The 18,121-nt window shown below is 42.2% G+C and overlaps 1 protein-coding gene across 1 annotated transcript; it reads left to right on the top strand.

Annotated features, from left to right (window-relative positions):
* The first annotated feature begins 1,473 nt into the window (after positions 1–1,473).
* LOC144584734 (RIMS-binding protein 2-like) lies at positions 1,474–13,153 on the top strand. The gene is made up of 2 exons (XM_078381563.1): positions 1,474–1,534; positions 7,546–13,153. Exons 1-2 carry the CDS (start codon positions 1,474–1,476, stop codon positions 12,789–12,791), a joined length of 5,307 nt encoding a protein of 1,768 aa, XP_078237689.1. The 3' UTR covers positions 12,792–13,153.
* The last annotated feature ends 4,968 nt before the right edge of the window (positions 13,154–18,121 follow it).

Here is an 18,121-nt window from a genome sequence, read left to right on the forward strand (position 1 = left end):
TCAAGCAAACCAGGCTTAGCCAAGGGAGTGGTGCACAAGATTGATACAGGAGATGAACCCCCACAAGCAGTTACTCCATATAGAGTTACTGGGCCATATGTTGATAAGGTGCGCAAGGAGCTAGATGATGTTGAAAGAAAACATCATTGTTCCATCATCCAGCCCTTGGTCTGCTCCTATAGTCTTGGTTGACAAGCCAGATGGCAGTGTTCGGTTTTGTGTGGACTATAGAAAGCTGAACCACATAACCAAGCCGGATGCATACCCTATGCCCAGATTAGACAACCTGATAGAGACCATAGGGGAATGTCAATACATATCCTCCCTAGAGCTAACGAAAGGGTTTTGGCAAATGAGAATTGAACCCAAAGACCAGGAGAAGACAGCCTTTTGCAGTCCTTTTGGTTTATACGAGTTCCATGTCCTGAGTTTTGGGTTAAGAAACTCACCAGCTACTTTCCAAAGACTTATGGACAAAACTTTACAAGGGCTTAGCGACTTCACAGTGGCTTACATTGACAATATAGGGATCTTTAGTCACACCTGGAAAGATCACCTTTGTCACTTAGAGATAGTACTGCAAAGAGTGAAAGCAGCTGGGCTAACAGTGAAAGTGTGCAAATGTCAGCTGGGTAGCCCAGAATTGAAGTATTTAGGTCATGTAGTAGGGGGAGGTAGGATCAAACCCCTAGAAGCCAAAGTGGAAGCTATTAGTAACTGGCCTAGACCCAAAACCAAGAAAAAGGTCAGATATTTTCTTGGGCTGGTAGGCTATTATAGAAGGTTTATTCCTAGATTCAGTGAGATAGTAGCTCCATTGACTGACTTAACACGCAAGAAGAGTGCTGACAGTATCCAGTGGTCCAGCAGTTGTGAGGAGGTATTCAGGAAGCTGAAGGAGGCATTGATAACCAACCCAGTCTTAAGAGCTCCGGATTTCCAGCGCGAGTTTACCATCTTCACAGATGCTTCCAACTCCAGGTTAGGAGCCGTGCTGTGCCAGAGTGACGACGGCAGAAATCTTCATCCAGTGGCGTACCTGAGCAAGAAGCTGCAGGGAGGTGAGAGACACCTGTCCACCACTGAAAAAGGAGTGTCTTGCTATTGTGTGTGCGGTTCAGAAACTTAAGCCATATATTTGGGGAAGACATTTTGTCTTGTGTACTGACCATTCCCCACTATTGTGGTTAAGGACTATCAAAGCCAAGAACAGCAAGCTGATGAGATGGGCTTTGATCCTGCAGGACTTTGATTTTGAGGTTTGAGTAATTAAAGGGACTCAGAACGGTGCTGCAGATGCCCTCTCTAGAAGACCAGAAGACTAAAGAAGAAAAGAATGGACTCTTAGAATGGTGAAAGTAATAAAAGTTTGATGTACATGTACCCATTGATAATGTTATTTGTTATGTAAGCAAAAGTAATTGTATGTAAGTATTTTTAAATGTTATAGTTTATTATTAAGTATATGCCTGAATGAGCATTGGAAGTGGTAAAGTATGGCAACTAGAGTGTAAGATTGAAATGGAAAATGCAGGTAAGATGATTAATTCATGTTTATGTAAATGTTTGTTAAATGTAATGGTGTTATTGGAATAATGTAATGTTGTTTTGCTCCTCGTTGTTCATGAGAGAAAAGCACTTTAGCTTTTCCTCCATGAAACAACTTGATAAGGGGGGAGGTATTGTAACATACAGCCCTTCTTTCACCTGTCCATCACAGCTGGGCAGTGGAACATCAGCCAATGAGGGGACGGAGGGTGGTGCAGAAGGGGGAGGAGCTGAAATATAAAAGAGGGTGTGTGAGGTGTGTGAGAGAGATGGAGAGATCGATAGATTGAGAGTTAGAGAGTTAGTGATTAGCATGTTTGAAGGCCTGTGAGCCAAAATAGTCAGTAAGGAAAAGTCTGTGTGATTTAATAAATGAGAAACAGTGATTTACAACTTGATTTACTACCTGTGATTTACTTATTTAATTTTGTTAAATCAATAAACAAGTTTTGTTTTGGAAGAAACACTTGTCCTTTTTGAATATTAAATATAAGTGGTGGCAGCAGTTGAAGAAGAGTAGTGAGCACTCCTGGAGGCCTGGGTTGGCAGAGGCTTCAGAGTGGCCCGCTACACTGTACATTGCCTGATTGTCAGAAAATAGCTTGCATTCTTTTGTGCCATAAACAATCCAAAATATGAACTATTACTCTGTCTGATTGCACCCTGACTTTAATTAATTAAAAGGGGCAAACTGAAGGGGAGGGAACATGTGCTGGTGCAAAAGCAGGGTAATTTTCTTAACAAGTGGATGAATAATTTGGTGGCACTACATGCTCAGATGGCATTTGGAGAAGAGAACAAATCATGAAAGTAAGCAAGGAGAGATAGATTTGTAGGCCTGATGGAAGGAACTGTCATAGATCACATTTTGAAAGCTACGCTTGGAGCCTATTTGGCTAAAAAAAGATGCAACTGCATTCATTCATTCATTTATTCAATCAATCAATCAATAATAAATTAAAAATAAAGGAGCAGCAACTCCAGAAGAGCTCTCTGGAAAAACTGGAACCCTCCAGTCCAGGCTCCCCCTTTTGAAATGGGGATCGAAGGAGAGTCTAGAAGAAGTCTCTCTGAGGCAGATGTGAGCGGCAGAAGGAGAAGAATGGGAGGCAGACCCGGACTTTTTTCTTCTGAAGAAATCACCATGCACGGACTGGAGCGGGTGCCATTTTTGGCACTGAGCCGCGAGGAACCCTTTACTGGGGGAGAGGAGAGCAATCAATATAAACTAATAATATATAACAAGTAAGTAAGCCGAAGCCTCTGATTTATGAAACAGCCTCATTAAGCTGAAATAAGAATGAAAATATTTGGCTGAAAGAAAACAAGCGGCGGCGGGTTTATCTTATCAGTCTGACTCAAAAGCGAAACCAAAGCTTCTCCAAGTGAACTCTTAAAACACCAGGCTGATTCTAAAGCCGAGAGTCTGAGAAGAATCCCAGATAGTTACACCATCTGACTGGATTTAAGGGACTTGAGGGTGGTGAATGCAGTTTGGCTGGGATACGTCTCTCTTCGCTTTTCCCTGGATTTTGTGAACTGTAAATAATAGAACTTGGTTCTCGGGAGAAGAAGGGAGCTGACGTGGTCGACTGGACTAAGGAGTATCGAGGGGTTAATGAAGATCGCAAGACGGGCTTCAAAGACAACTACTGGACAGTTTGAGACTTGGTGATTGTTGTTTTGTTTGTCGGATTGCGGACTGCGTGTGAGACTGATAATAGAACTTGCTGAACTCAGGAGAAGAAGGAAAAAAACTGTGCCATGGTTCTATTTGACTCTGTATTTGCTGGGTTAAAAGTTAATTTCACATTATAATATTTGGATAAAGATTGGAGGGAGATCTAAGGGGAGGTATATGATGAGGGGTTTGGATTGTTGATAAAATTGTGGAAACGGTGGAAGGATATTTAAGGGGTGATTATTGCAGTTAAGGGTATGTTACTGTCTATACAAACCCCAAAGCCTGAGATGGAACCCAGAAATTCAAGAGAACAAATGGAGACTGGCTCTGTTCAATCCCAAAGTTTCGGAACAGTGGTACAAGAAATAGAAGAGGAATGGCAGATTAACATTCATAGGATAATAAAAAAAGGGTTTCAGCAAGTGAATGAAAATCTTAGCAAAATAGAAAATTTGATGAAAGGCATGAAAGAGGGGACAGTAGATGCCAAACAAAACTTAAATGAAGCTGTACAAACTTTAGAACCGTCTGTATTAGGCATGACTCCAAGTAACATATTTATTTATTTTATTTATTTATTTTATTTATATCCCGCCTATCTGGTCGTGTGAGGACCACTCTAGGCGGCTATAAATGGTATAGAGAGTTACCCAGTGACCTATGCAGCTTCCAAAATTAAAAAGCACTACAGTGGTGCCTCGCATAACAATGTTAATTGGTTCCAAAAAAACGTTATGCGAAAAAATCGTTATGTGAAACACCATTTCCCATAGGAATGCATTGGAAACCGGTTAATCCGTTCCAATAGGCACGGATTGCCGTCCTTAAGCAAAAAAAACCATAAATTAACGAAAGGTCAGATCAAAGCCAAATCAGGTTTGCACACGATTTAGGGGGTCCTCTAACGAACCCAAGCATTTAGAACAGTTGCTGAGGCTTCCTTAATTTACGGTGAATTGTCAAAATCTGACAGTTCCATTGGTTCCTATGGGGGGGGAACAATTCACCGTTCGTTATTTTATGGTGAATTTTTTTCTCCCCCATAGGAAAGCATGGAGCTGTCAGATTTTGACAGCTGTCAAAAGTTGGGGGGAAAAATTCACAAAAAATTAACGAAAAGTCAGATCAAAGCCAAATTAACTTTTGCATCCGTTTTAGAGGGTGCAGAAGCTAATCCAAGCATTTAAAACCATTTTGACCCTTTTATGACACAATTAAATTTGCAAAAATTGACTTCGCAAAGCCATTGAAATGCATTGAGTCGGCTTCAATACATTCCAATGGAGGAAACATTGTATCGTTTAACGATGTTTCCTATGTTCGTGTGCAAACCTGATTTGGCTTTGATCTGACCTTTCGTTAATTTATGGTGAATTTTTTCTTCCGGCCCATAGGATCCAATGGAGCTGTCAAAATCTGACAGCTGTCAAAAGGTGGGGGAAAACAATTCACCAAAAATTAACGATGGCTCAGAACAAAGCCAAACTAAGTCAGCACAGGTTTTAGAAGGTCCTCTAACGAACCCAAGCATTTAGAACAGTTGCTGAGGCTTCCGTAATTTACGGTGAATTGTTTTTCCCCCCCATAGGAACCAATGGAACTGTCAGATCACATTGCAAAACGACCTTTAAATACCCATTCAATCAATGCAGATTGCAAAACGACCTAAAAAAAAACATTCAAACAATGCACATTCCCCGAGCTGTCAGAATCATCGCAAAGTGAAACGGGGACCTAAAACGTTATGTGAAGCATGGTCCCAAAATCGCTATGCGAAAATCGCCCATAGGGAAAATCGTTATACGAAGCACAATCCGACTCTGAAAAAATAAACGTTAAGCGAAAAAATCGCTAAACAAAGCAATCGTTATGCGAGGCACCACTGTATTTTAAAAATCTTAAGAAAGCAGAGATACTGAAACCAGAGAATCTTATGGTGAAAATATGGGAAGTCAAAAAAAGGGATATTTTGTCAGACTGTTTAATTCAAAAGGAAACTGAACAATGGGATCTATGGTATAAATGGCAGCAGCTACCAGACAGTGTTGGAGTAACATAGAATAAAACTAAAATTAAATGATAAGATAAAAGCAGGACAGTAATCAAACAGTGGAAAAGCAAAAAGTTGATTTGTATCTGTAATATGAATTAATTGGATGATGGTATATTTTATGTTCTCCTATCCCCCAAAACCTTTTGCCCTTTTCCCTATGCCCCCCTTATTTTCTGTACTTTCCATCCCTGTTCTTAAACAAATACTTAAAATGAAAATAATAATAATAATAAATTAAAAATAATGAAAACACACTGTGAGAGGATCACCCTAGCACCCTGAGTGAGCTGTCTGAGGCCACATGTCCCAAGCCTCTAGTAGGCAAGCAAGAGGGAGGGATGACAGGTGCTGGTGAGGGAGCTGGCTGATGAGGGTCACCTGAGAGAGGGAAAGGGCAAGCAAGAGGCTGGGTTAAATGAGAAAGACTGAGGGGACTTGAGGGTTTCCTTCAGGAATAAGGAGGCAGAGTTGGGGATTTCAGAGGAGGATGAGATGTGGAAAAAACCTTGATGTTAGGAAGGTGTGATGGCAAGAGGAGAAGGGGACGACCGAGGATGAGATGGCTGGACAGTGTCTGCGAAGCAACCAACATGAACCTGACACAACTCCGGGAGGCAGTAGAAGACAGGAGGGCCTGGCGTGCTCTGGTCCATGGGGTCACGAAGAGTCGGACACGACTAAACGACTAAACACACACTGAGATGTGAGGAGAGGCTGTTGAAGCTTGGGATCCCCAGTTCTGGGCCTTGGCTAAGTTGGAGAGTGGGAAGAGGAGCCCTAGGCGGAAGTCCCCAATCCCCACCTGTTGGGTAGAGGAAGGGGTCATGGATGTGGGATCCTAGGGCCAGGACTCCAGGAGCCTTCTGCACCTCCAACGATACCTTGGTACCCACATCATCTAACAGGAGCAATGGTACCCACTCTGACCCAGCTGCATTGTTGGTGACCAAAGTGCTAGTGCAAGAGACAGAGGAGTTTCCAGGGGGAGCAGGCACCAGTATCCCATCTAGCTCTACTGAGTGGCCATGCTTGAAAATCTTAAACCAGGGCTGGAACTTACTTTCCTCTCCTGCTTCCAGAGACCAAAATTCTCAGGGTACCCTTTAGCTTTAAGGCAGTGATTCCTAAACTTGGGTCCCCAGATATTCCAAGACTAGAACTCCCAGAAATCCTAGCTAGCAGAGCTAGTGGTGATTTCAGGAAGTTTTAGTCCACAACATGTGGAGATCCAAAGTTGGGAACCACTGCTTTAAGGGGACATTCTTGGAAGAACATTCCCTGAGAAAATAGTACAAGGGAGTTCCCAAAGAGAGTTGTGAGCAGTGTTCCTATCCCTGTTGGTTGCAATAAGGTCTGTTCCTAGTTATTCTCACAACCTGGAGCCCATAGAATGATTTCCAGACTTGTCCATTGCCAGCACCCCCAGAGGTGGGTTCAGCAACACTCATAAACTGAAAGTAATTATTTAATTTGTTTTTAACTGGCAGTGTTGGGAACAGATGCTTGGCAGGTTTCCTGCCTCACCTGCCAGTCTGCTCTTAAGTAATACATGAACTTAGGTGGGCAGTTTGGGAACTATTTTAAACAAAAGTAGCAGCTCCGTTAGCCCGTCTCAGAAGTTTGGCAAAAATAAAGTAGAAATGGGGAAAGGGAAGGGGAATCTCTTAGTTTTTAGGTGCCACAATCCTTTGCCTTTTCTCCCCCACCCCACTTGTTGCCAACAAAAAAGAGAATTCCACTGTAACATCAGCCCAGGATGATTTTTGGGATTGCTCTCTCTCCCCCCTCCTCCCCCCTCAAGCTATATGATAACCAACCAGATGAAGAATCCTGTGACATACAAAATCTAGCCTGTTTGTCAGAGTGCAGACGTCTAAAAAAGACATTGCGCTGTACCCACCCTCGTTTGCGGGCGGGCGGACGGGCGGGGGTGGGGGGAAGGGGTTGTGGAGCTTTGCCTCATGCAACCAAAAATGGGGCGCACCGGGTGACTAGTTTATTCTTTCCAATTCGCCTGCAAGGAGGGAGCACGCTCGGTCCGGAACGGGCAGAACACCCTTCAGGTAACAATGGGGGGGGGGGAGGGGCACTGGCGTGGGGGCGTTCGGACGTTCCATGAGGCAACGACAGGCGCCTAGGTGTGGGCAGGTGGCGGATTATTTTGCCCGCCCGTTCCTTCTGCCACGTCCCCCCCCCCGCACCATGACCAAAGACAGTCCCTCAGGAGGGGGCCCTCCTCCTCCTCCTCCTCCTCCTCCAGGCGCCCCCCGCCCCCCGCCCCGCAAAGCCCCCTCGCAACCAGTTGGCCCCGGCGTGGCTGCGGGTCACAGTCATGCCAGCGCCGGCGGCTGCCCCCCGCCTTCCTCCCCATTCCATGAGGACCACCGCCGGGAACTGGAAGCGCTGCGGTCGGAGCTGGAAGCCGAGCGTTTAAGGTCGCAAGAAGCCCGGCGCCGATTTGCCTTGGAGGCTCGCGAGCTCCGCCAAGCGGCCGAACGGGACCGCCAGCTGCTGGCCGACCAGCTCCGCTCCAAATGGGAGCAACAGCGAGCCCGCGAGCTCCGCCAGCTGCGGGAGGCCAGCCTCAGGCAGCGCGAAGTCGAGATCCGGCAACTGCTGCGTTGGAAGGAGGCAGAACTGCGCGAAGCCCAGGAGCTCCTGCAGCGGGAGCGCGACGCCGCCATGCGGCAGGCCAGGGACCTGCAACGCCAGCTGGCAGAGGAGCTGGTGGGCCGGGGCAGTAAAGGCACAGGGGTGTGTGTCGCGGCTGGCGGCGGATCGGGGGCAGCGGTGAGCACCGAGAGTCGGGCCAAACTCCAAGAAGTCCTGGGCAAGCTGCGCTGGGAGGTGGATGGCGAGCAAGCAGCGCGTATTCGGCACCTGAAAGCCGAGCTGGAACTGGAGCGGAGCCTCTTTCTAAAGTACATCCTAGAGCGCTTTGAAGGGGAACACGCTCTGCAGAGATACAGACCGGCCTCCTTCCAGCAACAGCTGCCACAACCACCGGCCAAACTGGAAAAGACCAGACCTCGCTCCTTAGAGAGTCTGGTCCCTGCCCGTGACTCCCCTCCAGCCGAACCAGCCTCGAAATCTCGCTCCCTGTACAACAACCTAAGTCTTTCCCAGTCTTCCCACCACCATCATCGGTATGACTTTCTGGATGGACAGATCCCAAAGGACAGCAGCCATTGCCTACTGCAGCCACAGAAGATGCTTGGTGATGCTTTCCAAAGAGATACGTTGGAGCCAGTCCCCAAGACAGATGAGACTGTGGATATCCCTCTGGAGGGAAAAGGGAGCAGCTGGGGGCCTGTAGAAGGAGCCCCCATAGCAGCTGGACAGCAGCCAGAGTCACAAGGCTGGCTGGCGGCCGGTAGTTTTGATCAGCTAGTGAAGCAGAATGAGGCACTGTTGAAAGTGTTGGCAGAACTAGAGCAACAATGCACCCTGCTCCGGGAAGAAAATACTCTGTTGAGGAAAAGTAATTTCCCAAAGATGGAAGAGAAAGTGAAGAAGCTGAAGAAGAAGAACACAGAGCTGATTGGGATTGCCAGGCGACTGGAGGAAAGAGCAAAAACACTCCAGGAATCCAGCCTCAAGGTGGGCAACACACCTGTAACACTGAGCCTGAGTTGCCAAGACATGGACCTCTATAAGACCTCATTGGCTTGGCAGCAGGCAGAAGAACTGAGTGCACAGGCTGGGGAGGCCCTGGGCAAAGGTCAGCATTTACCTTCACAGAGGGAACGTTGGGAGCTTCAGACCAAACGGGCCACAGGTATGAAGAGCCCTTGTTTGTTTAAGATAATTGATTTTGATTGCTTGCTTCGAGAGTCTCAGAGGGAAGTGTTACGATTACAAAGACAGCTCATGCTTAAGAACCAGAAGAAATCTCCTCAGCACTCTAAAATTAGTTCAAATGATGCTGCTTCATCAGTTATGATAAAAAACACATCATCAAATCTAGTTTCATGTTTAGAGGACTCATCCTTGCCAAAGAAGACAGCAAAAGCCTTGAACACATCAGTGGAAGATGTAGAATCCAAAGCATTCTCAGCAAAAAATGGTTCCAAGAACAATGAAAACAGCACTTTTGAAACAGATTCAGATACGGAACATCAATTGCAGATTTTGAAAGAGAAGCTTTCTGAAAAAGTTAGAGACTATGAAACCCTTAAACATGAAGTGGAGAAAAACCGGAAGAAATATCATGATTTGGAATTGCAACTTAATGAAACTCTGACTGAAAAAATCAGGATTGCTGAGCAGAACTTTCAACTCCATAAGAAAAATGAATGCAGAGAAAAGACTGAAAATGAAAATGAAGAGATAAAGGTGAAACTAACAATTGATGATCACAATTCTGTAATTCAGTTGGCTAGGGAACTTGAAATCAAAGTGGAAAATTTAGAACAAGTAATTAGGGACATGAAAGAGACAGTGGGGAAACAACAGCAGTTAGAATCTGAACATAAGGAAACATTGTTAGTGCTGCAAAAAAGAGAAGAAGAAATAAAACAAATGCAGCAAATACAGACAGAAATTAAAAGAGATTATAAAAAAGCAGTACAGCTACTTGAAGCTCAAGTGAAAAAGTCAGAAAACAATTGCCAGAGTCAGACTGAACAGTTTTACTTTCTAGAATCTGTGCAACTACAAATCAAAAAATCTGAACTCATAGAATCAAAATTACCATATACAATCTGCAGCTCCACAGCTGTATTATCTCCAGAAAAATGGGAGGAAAATAACTGTCATATTCTTCACTGTAGTGAGAACATAAATTTTAAAGATGCAGCATCAATAAATTCTTCAGGACTGTTTGGAAAAGCAAAGGAGTTAGAATCTCACTCAAATTCATCTGAAAAGGAATCCGTCCAGAACAGCTCTAAATCTTGTTCTAATCCAGAAAAAGATACAGCAGGTGAACTAGGAGAAATGGAGACAGATAACGTTTCTATAAACCTTATGCTAAAAAACCAGTGTTCTTCAAAACTTCGTGTCTTTTTAGCACGACACAGCTATGATCCTTTTGATGGCCCAAATAAAAATCCTAAAGCAGAGCTTCCGCTAACAGCTGGGGAATATGTTTATGTCTATGGGGAAATGGATGAAGATGGCTTCTATGAAGGAGAGTTGATGGATGGTAGGAGAGGAATGGTGCCTTCAAATTTGATAGAAGAGGTTTCAGATAATGATCTAATAAGTTTTGTTCCTACAGAGCCAAGTGAAATTTCATCACATTCATATAACGAAATGGGGTTTCCTTGCCACAGCACTAGCAGTGAAGAAAACAGTGACGGTGCTGAAGCGTTGTGTGCCGATGTGCTGACTAGCGGACTGCGAAGAGAACTGTATGGTGATCAGACAGCTGTGCCCTGTCCTCAGAATCTGACTCTCATCAAACAGTTTGCTAGATCTATCCTCATAGGCTGGGATCCACCACATATTCAAGATAACTGGGAGAAAGTGCACAGCTATAATATTTATGTTAACACAGATTTATATAATAATGTGAAACCCAGTAGTCATATGAAAGCGCTGATTGAGAACCTGGATTTAGAGTCATATACTTACCAGATCTCAGTGCAGAGCCTAACAGATAAAGGAAACTCTGATAAGATGCAATGCACTTTTCTTGTAGGAAAGAGTTTTTCTGCTGCCCCAGAATTCTTGAGGCTAAGGAGCCTAACAGCAACATTAGCAGAAATCACTTGGTTGCCAAGCAACAGTAACTATACTCATGCAGTATATCTTAATGGGGAGAAATACGATGAAACCAATACAGGCACCTATTGGTATACTTTCCAAAACCTCAAACCCAACAGCCAATACAATGTAGAAGTGGAAGCTCACCCCCCTAATGATGTGCCATTTCAGGGTAATTTGAAGAAGAAATCAACAGCCATTACATTTACTACCCCATCAGCAGGACCACCTAATCCTCCCCTTGATGTCCAGGTTCAACCTAGTTCTGTGGGATATCTAGCTATTCACTGGCTGCCAGCGACAATTGACTCTGCAGGATCATCCAATGGGGTAAAAGTCACAGGGTATTCTGTTTATGTTAATGGACAGAAAGTAACAGAAATTATGTCTCCAACAGCTGGCAGTGTCTCATTATCAGTTTCTCATTTATTGATTTTCCAAGAATCCTGGAAGGTTTCTGTTAGAACAATGTCAGCCTTTGGTGAATCGGAGGATTCTGTGCCAGCTTTAATTCCACCTCATCTCGTGAGCATTTCTGGTTCTTTACTGGCAAAGTCTGTTGCCTGCACCATGGCTCCCGATTTGACTTTCAAAGAATCTTTAGAGTGTAAAGCTACAACAATGAATACATCTTCATCTATTTGCACCCATGTCTTCCATGGTGATACCATTCACTTCACTTCTGAGTGCAAAGAGTCTACTGATCTTCCAGCTGTGACCGCGTCCTGGAATCATATGTTCCCTTCTGTAATGGCTTCTCACAATGCAAGAAATGAAAATGGGGGTGATTCTCGTCTACATTTATCTGCCTGGAAGAAATCATCAGAACATGCTTTTCCAGAGGCAACCTGTGGAGGATCAGCCAGTTCCATTCAAGTAGCATCAAAATCCAGTTGCATAAAAAAAGTAGCAAAAACATTTGCTAAAGACATGCAAAGAGAAGAATGTTTTCTATCTAAAAATATTGCATGTAAAAACCAATCAAATAACAGCAAGATTAAAGTGAATACAGTGAGCCAGTATACTAATATGATTGTAGAAGACAACTCTTTGCAATACCATGTTGAGGATTTGGATGCAAACCACTTGAGTCATGAGCCCAACATTTCTTCACCAGAGTTTCTGTTGAATAAGAGCAGTTACAGGAATATGACAACCCATAATGCCCATCTCTGGAAAGAATGTGATGGTTTCTTTGGAGATAATCACATAAAGCAGTTATGCAAAAAACTCTCTAATCTGAGTCTGTGTAACAATGAACCAGAAGAAATGCAAGTATCAAGAACTGTAAGGCATGATCCTCTTGGTGCCCACAATCATACTTCTGATCTCTTAGATACGGAGGAAGAGGAGGAGTACATTATGAGCACTTCTGGCAAAGATGATTTTACACCACAGAAGCAGCAGATATCTCTTTCAGAAGAGACAAATGATAAAGTTATATCCATGATGTTGAAATCTCAGCAAGCAACTCCTTCAGTACCTCATTCAGGTTCTCAAATAGGCTTTGATTCTGGAGATAAAGATAGCTCAGAAAGATTATTTGTAGCTCTTTTTGACTATGATCCTGTAACTGTGCCACACAATACCAAACAAGCTCGGGAAGAATTATCTTTTAAAGTGGGGCAAATTCTAAAGGTGACGAGTGACAAAGATGCCCATGGTTTTTATAAGGGTGAATGTGAAGGGAAAAAAGGGTATATCCCATGCAATACTGTATCTGAAATGTACATAGAGAGCAAAGAAGTGAGAGACCATCTATTAAAGAAAAGTTTCATGCAGGACGAAACCTTGTGAACAGGTTAGTGTACTTAGATGCACAATATAACAACCAGTCCACTATTTTGTCAACAATGCAGTAAAACTAAGCACTTATTTAATGTTATGGAATTATCATAATCCAAAAAACAACAACTGGAGAAGACATTGCAGAATATGGGTGTGGAAAATTAACTTTCATGAACAACAGGAAATATTATGGTGCACAGATAAGGAGTAATGTACTGGGATTAGTTAAAAGGTCTGGCTGGTACTTCTTTATGGAAACTGTTACACAGAATAAAAAATATATAGGCATCCTTTTGAACAGTTTTAAACTGGATGAAGATGAATGATAGACATAAACTTTGCAATGTTGCAACCTTCTGCAGTGAACAAAATGGGCCATTGGAAAAATATCCCTCTGTAGAGACATTTGATGTTTGTTTAGTTATATGTGATGAGGTGTGGGTGAAAAATATGCTGATACCATCTATTTTTATAGAATGGGTATCATCAATGGGACATAATGTTCAAGTGAGCAAATGTGGGCCTAATTTATACATATACAGCAGAGCCCTCCGTTTTAAAGATTCAAATAAGTGTGCAGAGCTCTGGTTAGGATCCACAAGTCTGGGCAAGAGAGGTTTAAATACTGCCCACCTGTTTCCCAAAACCCAACCCCTGTGTGGAGCTAAACAAGTGATAACCCTGAAGTATCTTTGGGGAACCATTGATTCTCCAAATGTTCCAGTCTACAACCCATTAATTTGTATTCCTGTATCGAGCAGGAGGTTAGGCCTTATAGGCCCCTTCCAACTTCACACTACAGTGGTGCCCCGCATAATGGGCGCCCCGTTTAACAACGAGTCTGCATAGCAATTAAGTTTTTGCGATCACAAAAGCGATCGCATTGCAATGTTTAAAATGGTAAAACATCGCTTTGCGATGATCGGTAAGCTGTTTCGCTTACCAATTTTCGCATGGCGATGTTTTTAGAACAGCTGATCGGCAGTTCCAAAATGGCCGCTGGGTAAAAAAAATGGCTGCCCGCTGTGTTTTCGCACCCATTCCTCGCTTACCGGGCAGCGAAAATGGCGGCCATATGGAGGATTTTTGCATAACGGTGAGTTTTTTGCGCATAGGAACGTATTAAACATGTTTTAATGCATTCCTATGGGCTTTTTTGTTCCCTATAGCGACAAATCCACATAGCGATTATTTTTCCGGAGTGGATTATCGTCGCTGTGCGGGGCACCACTGTATTCTGTGATTACCTGTAGCCATGTTGGCTGTGGTTTTTGGGACTTGGGGGCATGTTAAACCTCTCCATGCACATTCACATCTATAAATCTCAGTCAAAACCAGAGCTCCACTGTAATTAATGTATGTGCATTTTAATTCTTACAGAGCAATGCTGTGCACTTATCTGAAACACAAAGCAACTCTGTGCACTTATCTAAGGGTGCTGTGGTTCAGCAGGGTATATCTAGCAAATAGATTTCAGTCTCACAATTAATGAAAAGGATAGTGGCACCTTAAGACAAATTGTTTTAGGCATGAGCTTTTGTGGACTGCAAACTACATCAGAGGGTGCAACTATTATAATCTTGGAATTATAGTCCTATATCATGGTCCCAAATACTAACACATAGTAGTGCTACTGATTTATGTGTAACATATGGAAAGCAAATATTCTGTCTCAATATTGGTTTGATTGTAGGCTGTATTCAAACAACTGATACATGGAAGACACAACCTGTATTGGATTTTCCCCCAAAATAACACTATAGCTCTTACGATGTCTATTTTAGTCTGCTGCTAGAAAAAAAAAAAGATTCCATGATTACTTGTGGAGTCTGTAGCAGCTCCTGAGTTAAGATGTGACTGAAGTGAACACTTTTCCTAGAAAAGATCAGAAAAAAATTCTGAACGCGTGTCTGTCTTTCTATACACCTCTCTGACTTTTCAGACTTTTCAGTTTTTTTCTAGCTATATGAGAACTATTTCTCACTCTATATACTCTTTTGCCCTGAGGTTTGATTTAAAGGCATACAGTCCAGAAGTATTTTAATAATAATAATAATAATAATAATAATAATAATAATAATAATAATAATAATAATAATAATAATAATAATAATAATAATAATAATAATAATCACCATCATCATCATCATCATCATCATCATCATCATCATCATCATCATCATCATAATTTATTGTCATTGTAAGTATATACACAGTATACCCATACAACGAAATTCACAGACACCCAGAGACCAGACACATGCACACACATAAAATTCCCCAAACACTCCCCACCCACTAAAAGTCCCCCACTAAAAATACAAACATCTACACCGCAGGCTAAGTAACACAGTCCAACTAATTATTCACTACTGGTGGTCTTTAAGCTCATTATTAATTGCAATTATAGCTCTGGGATAAAAACTATTAAGAAAACGTGTGGTCCGAGTCTTAATTGTTCTATATCTTCTGCCAGACGGTAACAGTTCAAAAAAGTTATAAGCAGGATGGGAAGAGTCTCTCAGGATGCTGTGTGACTTCCTCGGACAGCGGGATGTGAAGATGTCATCCAGGGTTGGTAGCTGGAGGCCGATGATATTCTGGGCAATTTTAATGGTTCTCTGTAGAGCTTTTTTGTCAGCTACAGAGCTACTCCCAAACCATGCCAGAATGCCATAGGTTAGGACACTCTCAATGGTGCTACGATAGTATGACAGAAGTAAATGCTGAGATAAATTTAACTTGCTGAGCATTCTCAGGAAATACAGCCTCTTCTGTGCCTTCTTCATCAGCATGTTGGCATTTATAGTCCATGAGAGGTCCTCTGAGATGTAAGTACCCAGAAATTTAAAACTACCAACTCTCTCCACTTCCTCACTGTTTATGTACAGTGGTAAATGTACATTTCTCTTCCTTCTAAAATCAATTATGAGTTCTTTAGTTTTTTTGATGTTAAGTGTGAGATGATTTTCTTTACACCAAAGTATCAACCTTTGTACTTCCTTTCTATAAGCAGACTCATTGTTCTTATTTATGAGCCCCACCACTGTTGTATCATCCGCAAATTTAATAATTGCATTGGTGTTAAAATGATAAATTATGAGACATTTGGTTAGGAAATACAGCTCTCGCTACCTAAGGGATACATAAAGATGGTAAAATGACAACATAGTGTTGTATCAAGCAATTTATTTCACAATGTTTGCTCTAGAATCCTGTTTGTTCTGTGGAGTGCCGGTACTTTGTTAACAGTTGGTTTCTAGTTTTCAGAACTGGAATTCCAAAGTGAAGAGAATTGGTCTTAACAAAGCATATGTTTTAACTATGTATGTCCATGGAGGTTTATCCTCTTCTTTTCATTAAAATGTTAAAATCCTGTCCGATTTCAGTTTCCTACTAAGTTTATTAGAAGTTGCAAAACAACTGTATCTTATTTCATTTGTTACAGGAGAGAACTACATCCAGATATATGATTTTCTGACATTCCCTATTTTAATTTTTCCCTACAATTTAGATATCTACTGGATTCTGAAAAATAAACTACTGCTGCTTGGATCAAAGCCATACTAAAAGACAGCAATAGAAGCTACAATTTAAATATATTTTGTAATGTTTTTATTAAAACATCTTATTTATTAAACTCTTTCTGAAATGTGCATCTCACACTCGTTTCATCTGGACTGTGATATTGTAGGTTTTTCAGAGTATACTATTTTCACAAGAGGTTTACTATTGCCACTAGGTATGGGCATTCACTGGACTCTAAATCCCAGAATTCTCCATTCTTGGAGTTCCACCTGCCAGCCAGAGAGACATCTACATTGTACTCACCTGGAAGAAGGATGAGCTAAAAGACTTTGTGGGCCAGGATTGGGCCTCATTCGCTGATGGAAAAAGAAGCTGCCCCTGGTAGCTGGTGAAACATGGGCACGACATTGTTGCTACAATTAATTTATAACACTGTTAATTTTTGGCATAACAAATAAGTTTGTATGTTAATTTTTTTGTTACTTTGTGGGTTCTAAAATGCTTGCTTTGGACAGTTTTGAGGTCCCCTCCAAATTTTAAACCACTTTCTTTTCACATGGATTAACAACAAAATGCAAAAGAATGCAATGTTACTAATCTTTAAACCAAGGGTGTGTGTGTGTGTGTGTGTGCGTGCGCGCGTTGGTGCGTGCGTGCGTGTGCGCGCAATATTTCAAATTAACTTTCTAAACTCACTGGACATTGGAGAGGTGTTAACAATACTAAACTTCCCAGACCTGCTGCCCTTCAGAAGCTATTACTCTCCCTATTAGGGACCATGTTCCCTCCCTATCAGGTTGTCAACAAAAAGGAAAATGACAAAATAATTTACTAATTTGAAAACTTGCAATGAGCTTTCGTGGATTAAACGCCACTTCCTCAGACACAGGAATACAACTACATTTTCTTGAGTTTCTAGACAATAGGTAGAGACAATGGTTCATTAACACGGGAATGAGACTATCAAATTCTTAATTACTTTAGTTAGCAGATCCTGGCCAGTGTAATAACTGTAGGTCACATAGGACGTAGCTGTCAAAGGAATGCTAAGAAATGATTCGGGGACAGAATCTCTGGTCAGAATCTGTATGTCAATGGAGACCACTGTTTTATATTCATAAGGTATTAACAGAAAGCTGGGTTATTGCTATATGTAATGAGTAAAGAAGCCTACTGAGGCCCTTTCAGGTACAGTACACTGAAGATTGCTTATGTAGCCAATTTCTGTGTTTTTTTCCTTTCAAGCTTTCCTTTGTAATTTTTTTTCTACAACCACTTTGAGATTCACAAAAGATTGTCTTAGGAAGCTGAAGTCTTCTGAAACTTAATTTGTCTGTTTTACCATTCCTGATCTGTGTCCATTTTGCACAGAAACTCTTGTTTTTCTTATATAGAAAACAGAGATTCACCGCTGCAAGAAGACAGCACAAATAAACTTAGAGAATAAAAAATAGACCTCTGAAGTTGTGGCTGATGTTGCTAGGACTCTCAATGATGCTGCTAGATATGAGGGCACAATTGGCATCTATTGTAGGTCTATGACAGTGGTGGCGAACCTTTTTGGGCTCACGGGGTGGGGGGAACCAGTGGGCAGTGTGCCGCCACTGCGGCAGCGGATCCAGAAGTGATGGCAGCGGCGGACCGGAAATGGTGGCGGAAAGGGGAATCCCGTCACAAAGCAAAAAAAACAGTATTTTCACAGCCTAAATGAGCTACAACTGGTTACTTTATTTTTTAAAATACTCCCAAGTAAACCAGGTAAATGTACTCATGAGTAAACCAGCTAAACATACTAATGAGTACACCAGGTA

The sequence above is a fragment of the Pogona vitticeps genome, chromosome 14 (assembly GCF_051106095.1).
Source record: "Pogona vitticeps strain Pit_001003342236 chromosome 14, PviZW2.1, whole genome shotgun sequence".
Taxonomy (NCBI): Eukaryota; Metazoa; Chordata; class Lepidosauria; order Squamata; family Agamidae; genus Pogona; species Pogona vitticeps.

Bases quoted from the DNA above. Each gene is read 5' to 3' on its own strand.
- LOC144584734 (XM_078381563.1), top strand. From the start codon at position 1,474: ATGAGCATTGGAAGTGGTAAAGTATGGCAACTAGAGTGTAAGATTGAA. The intron at 1,535-7,545 runs GTAAGATGATTA...CTCCTCCTCCAG, and splicing joins GATTGAAATGGAAAATGCAG to GCGCCCCCCGCCCCCCGCCC.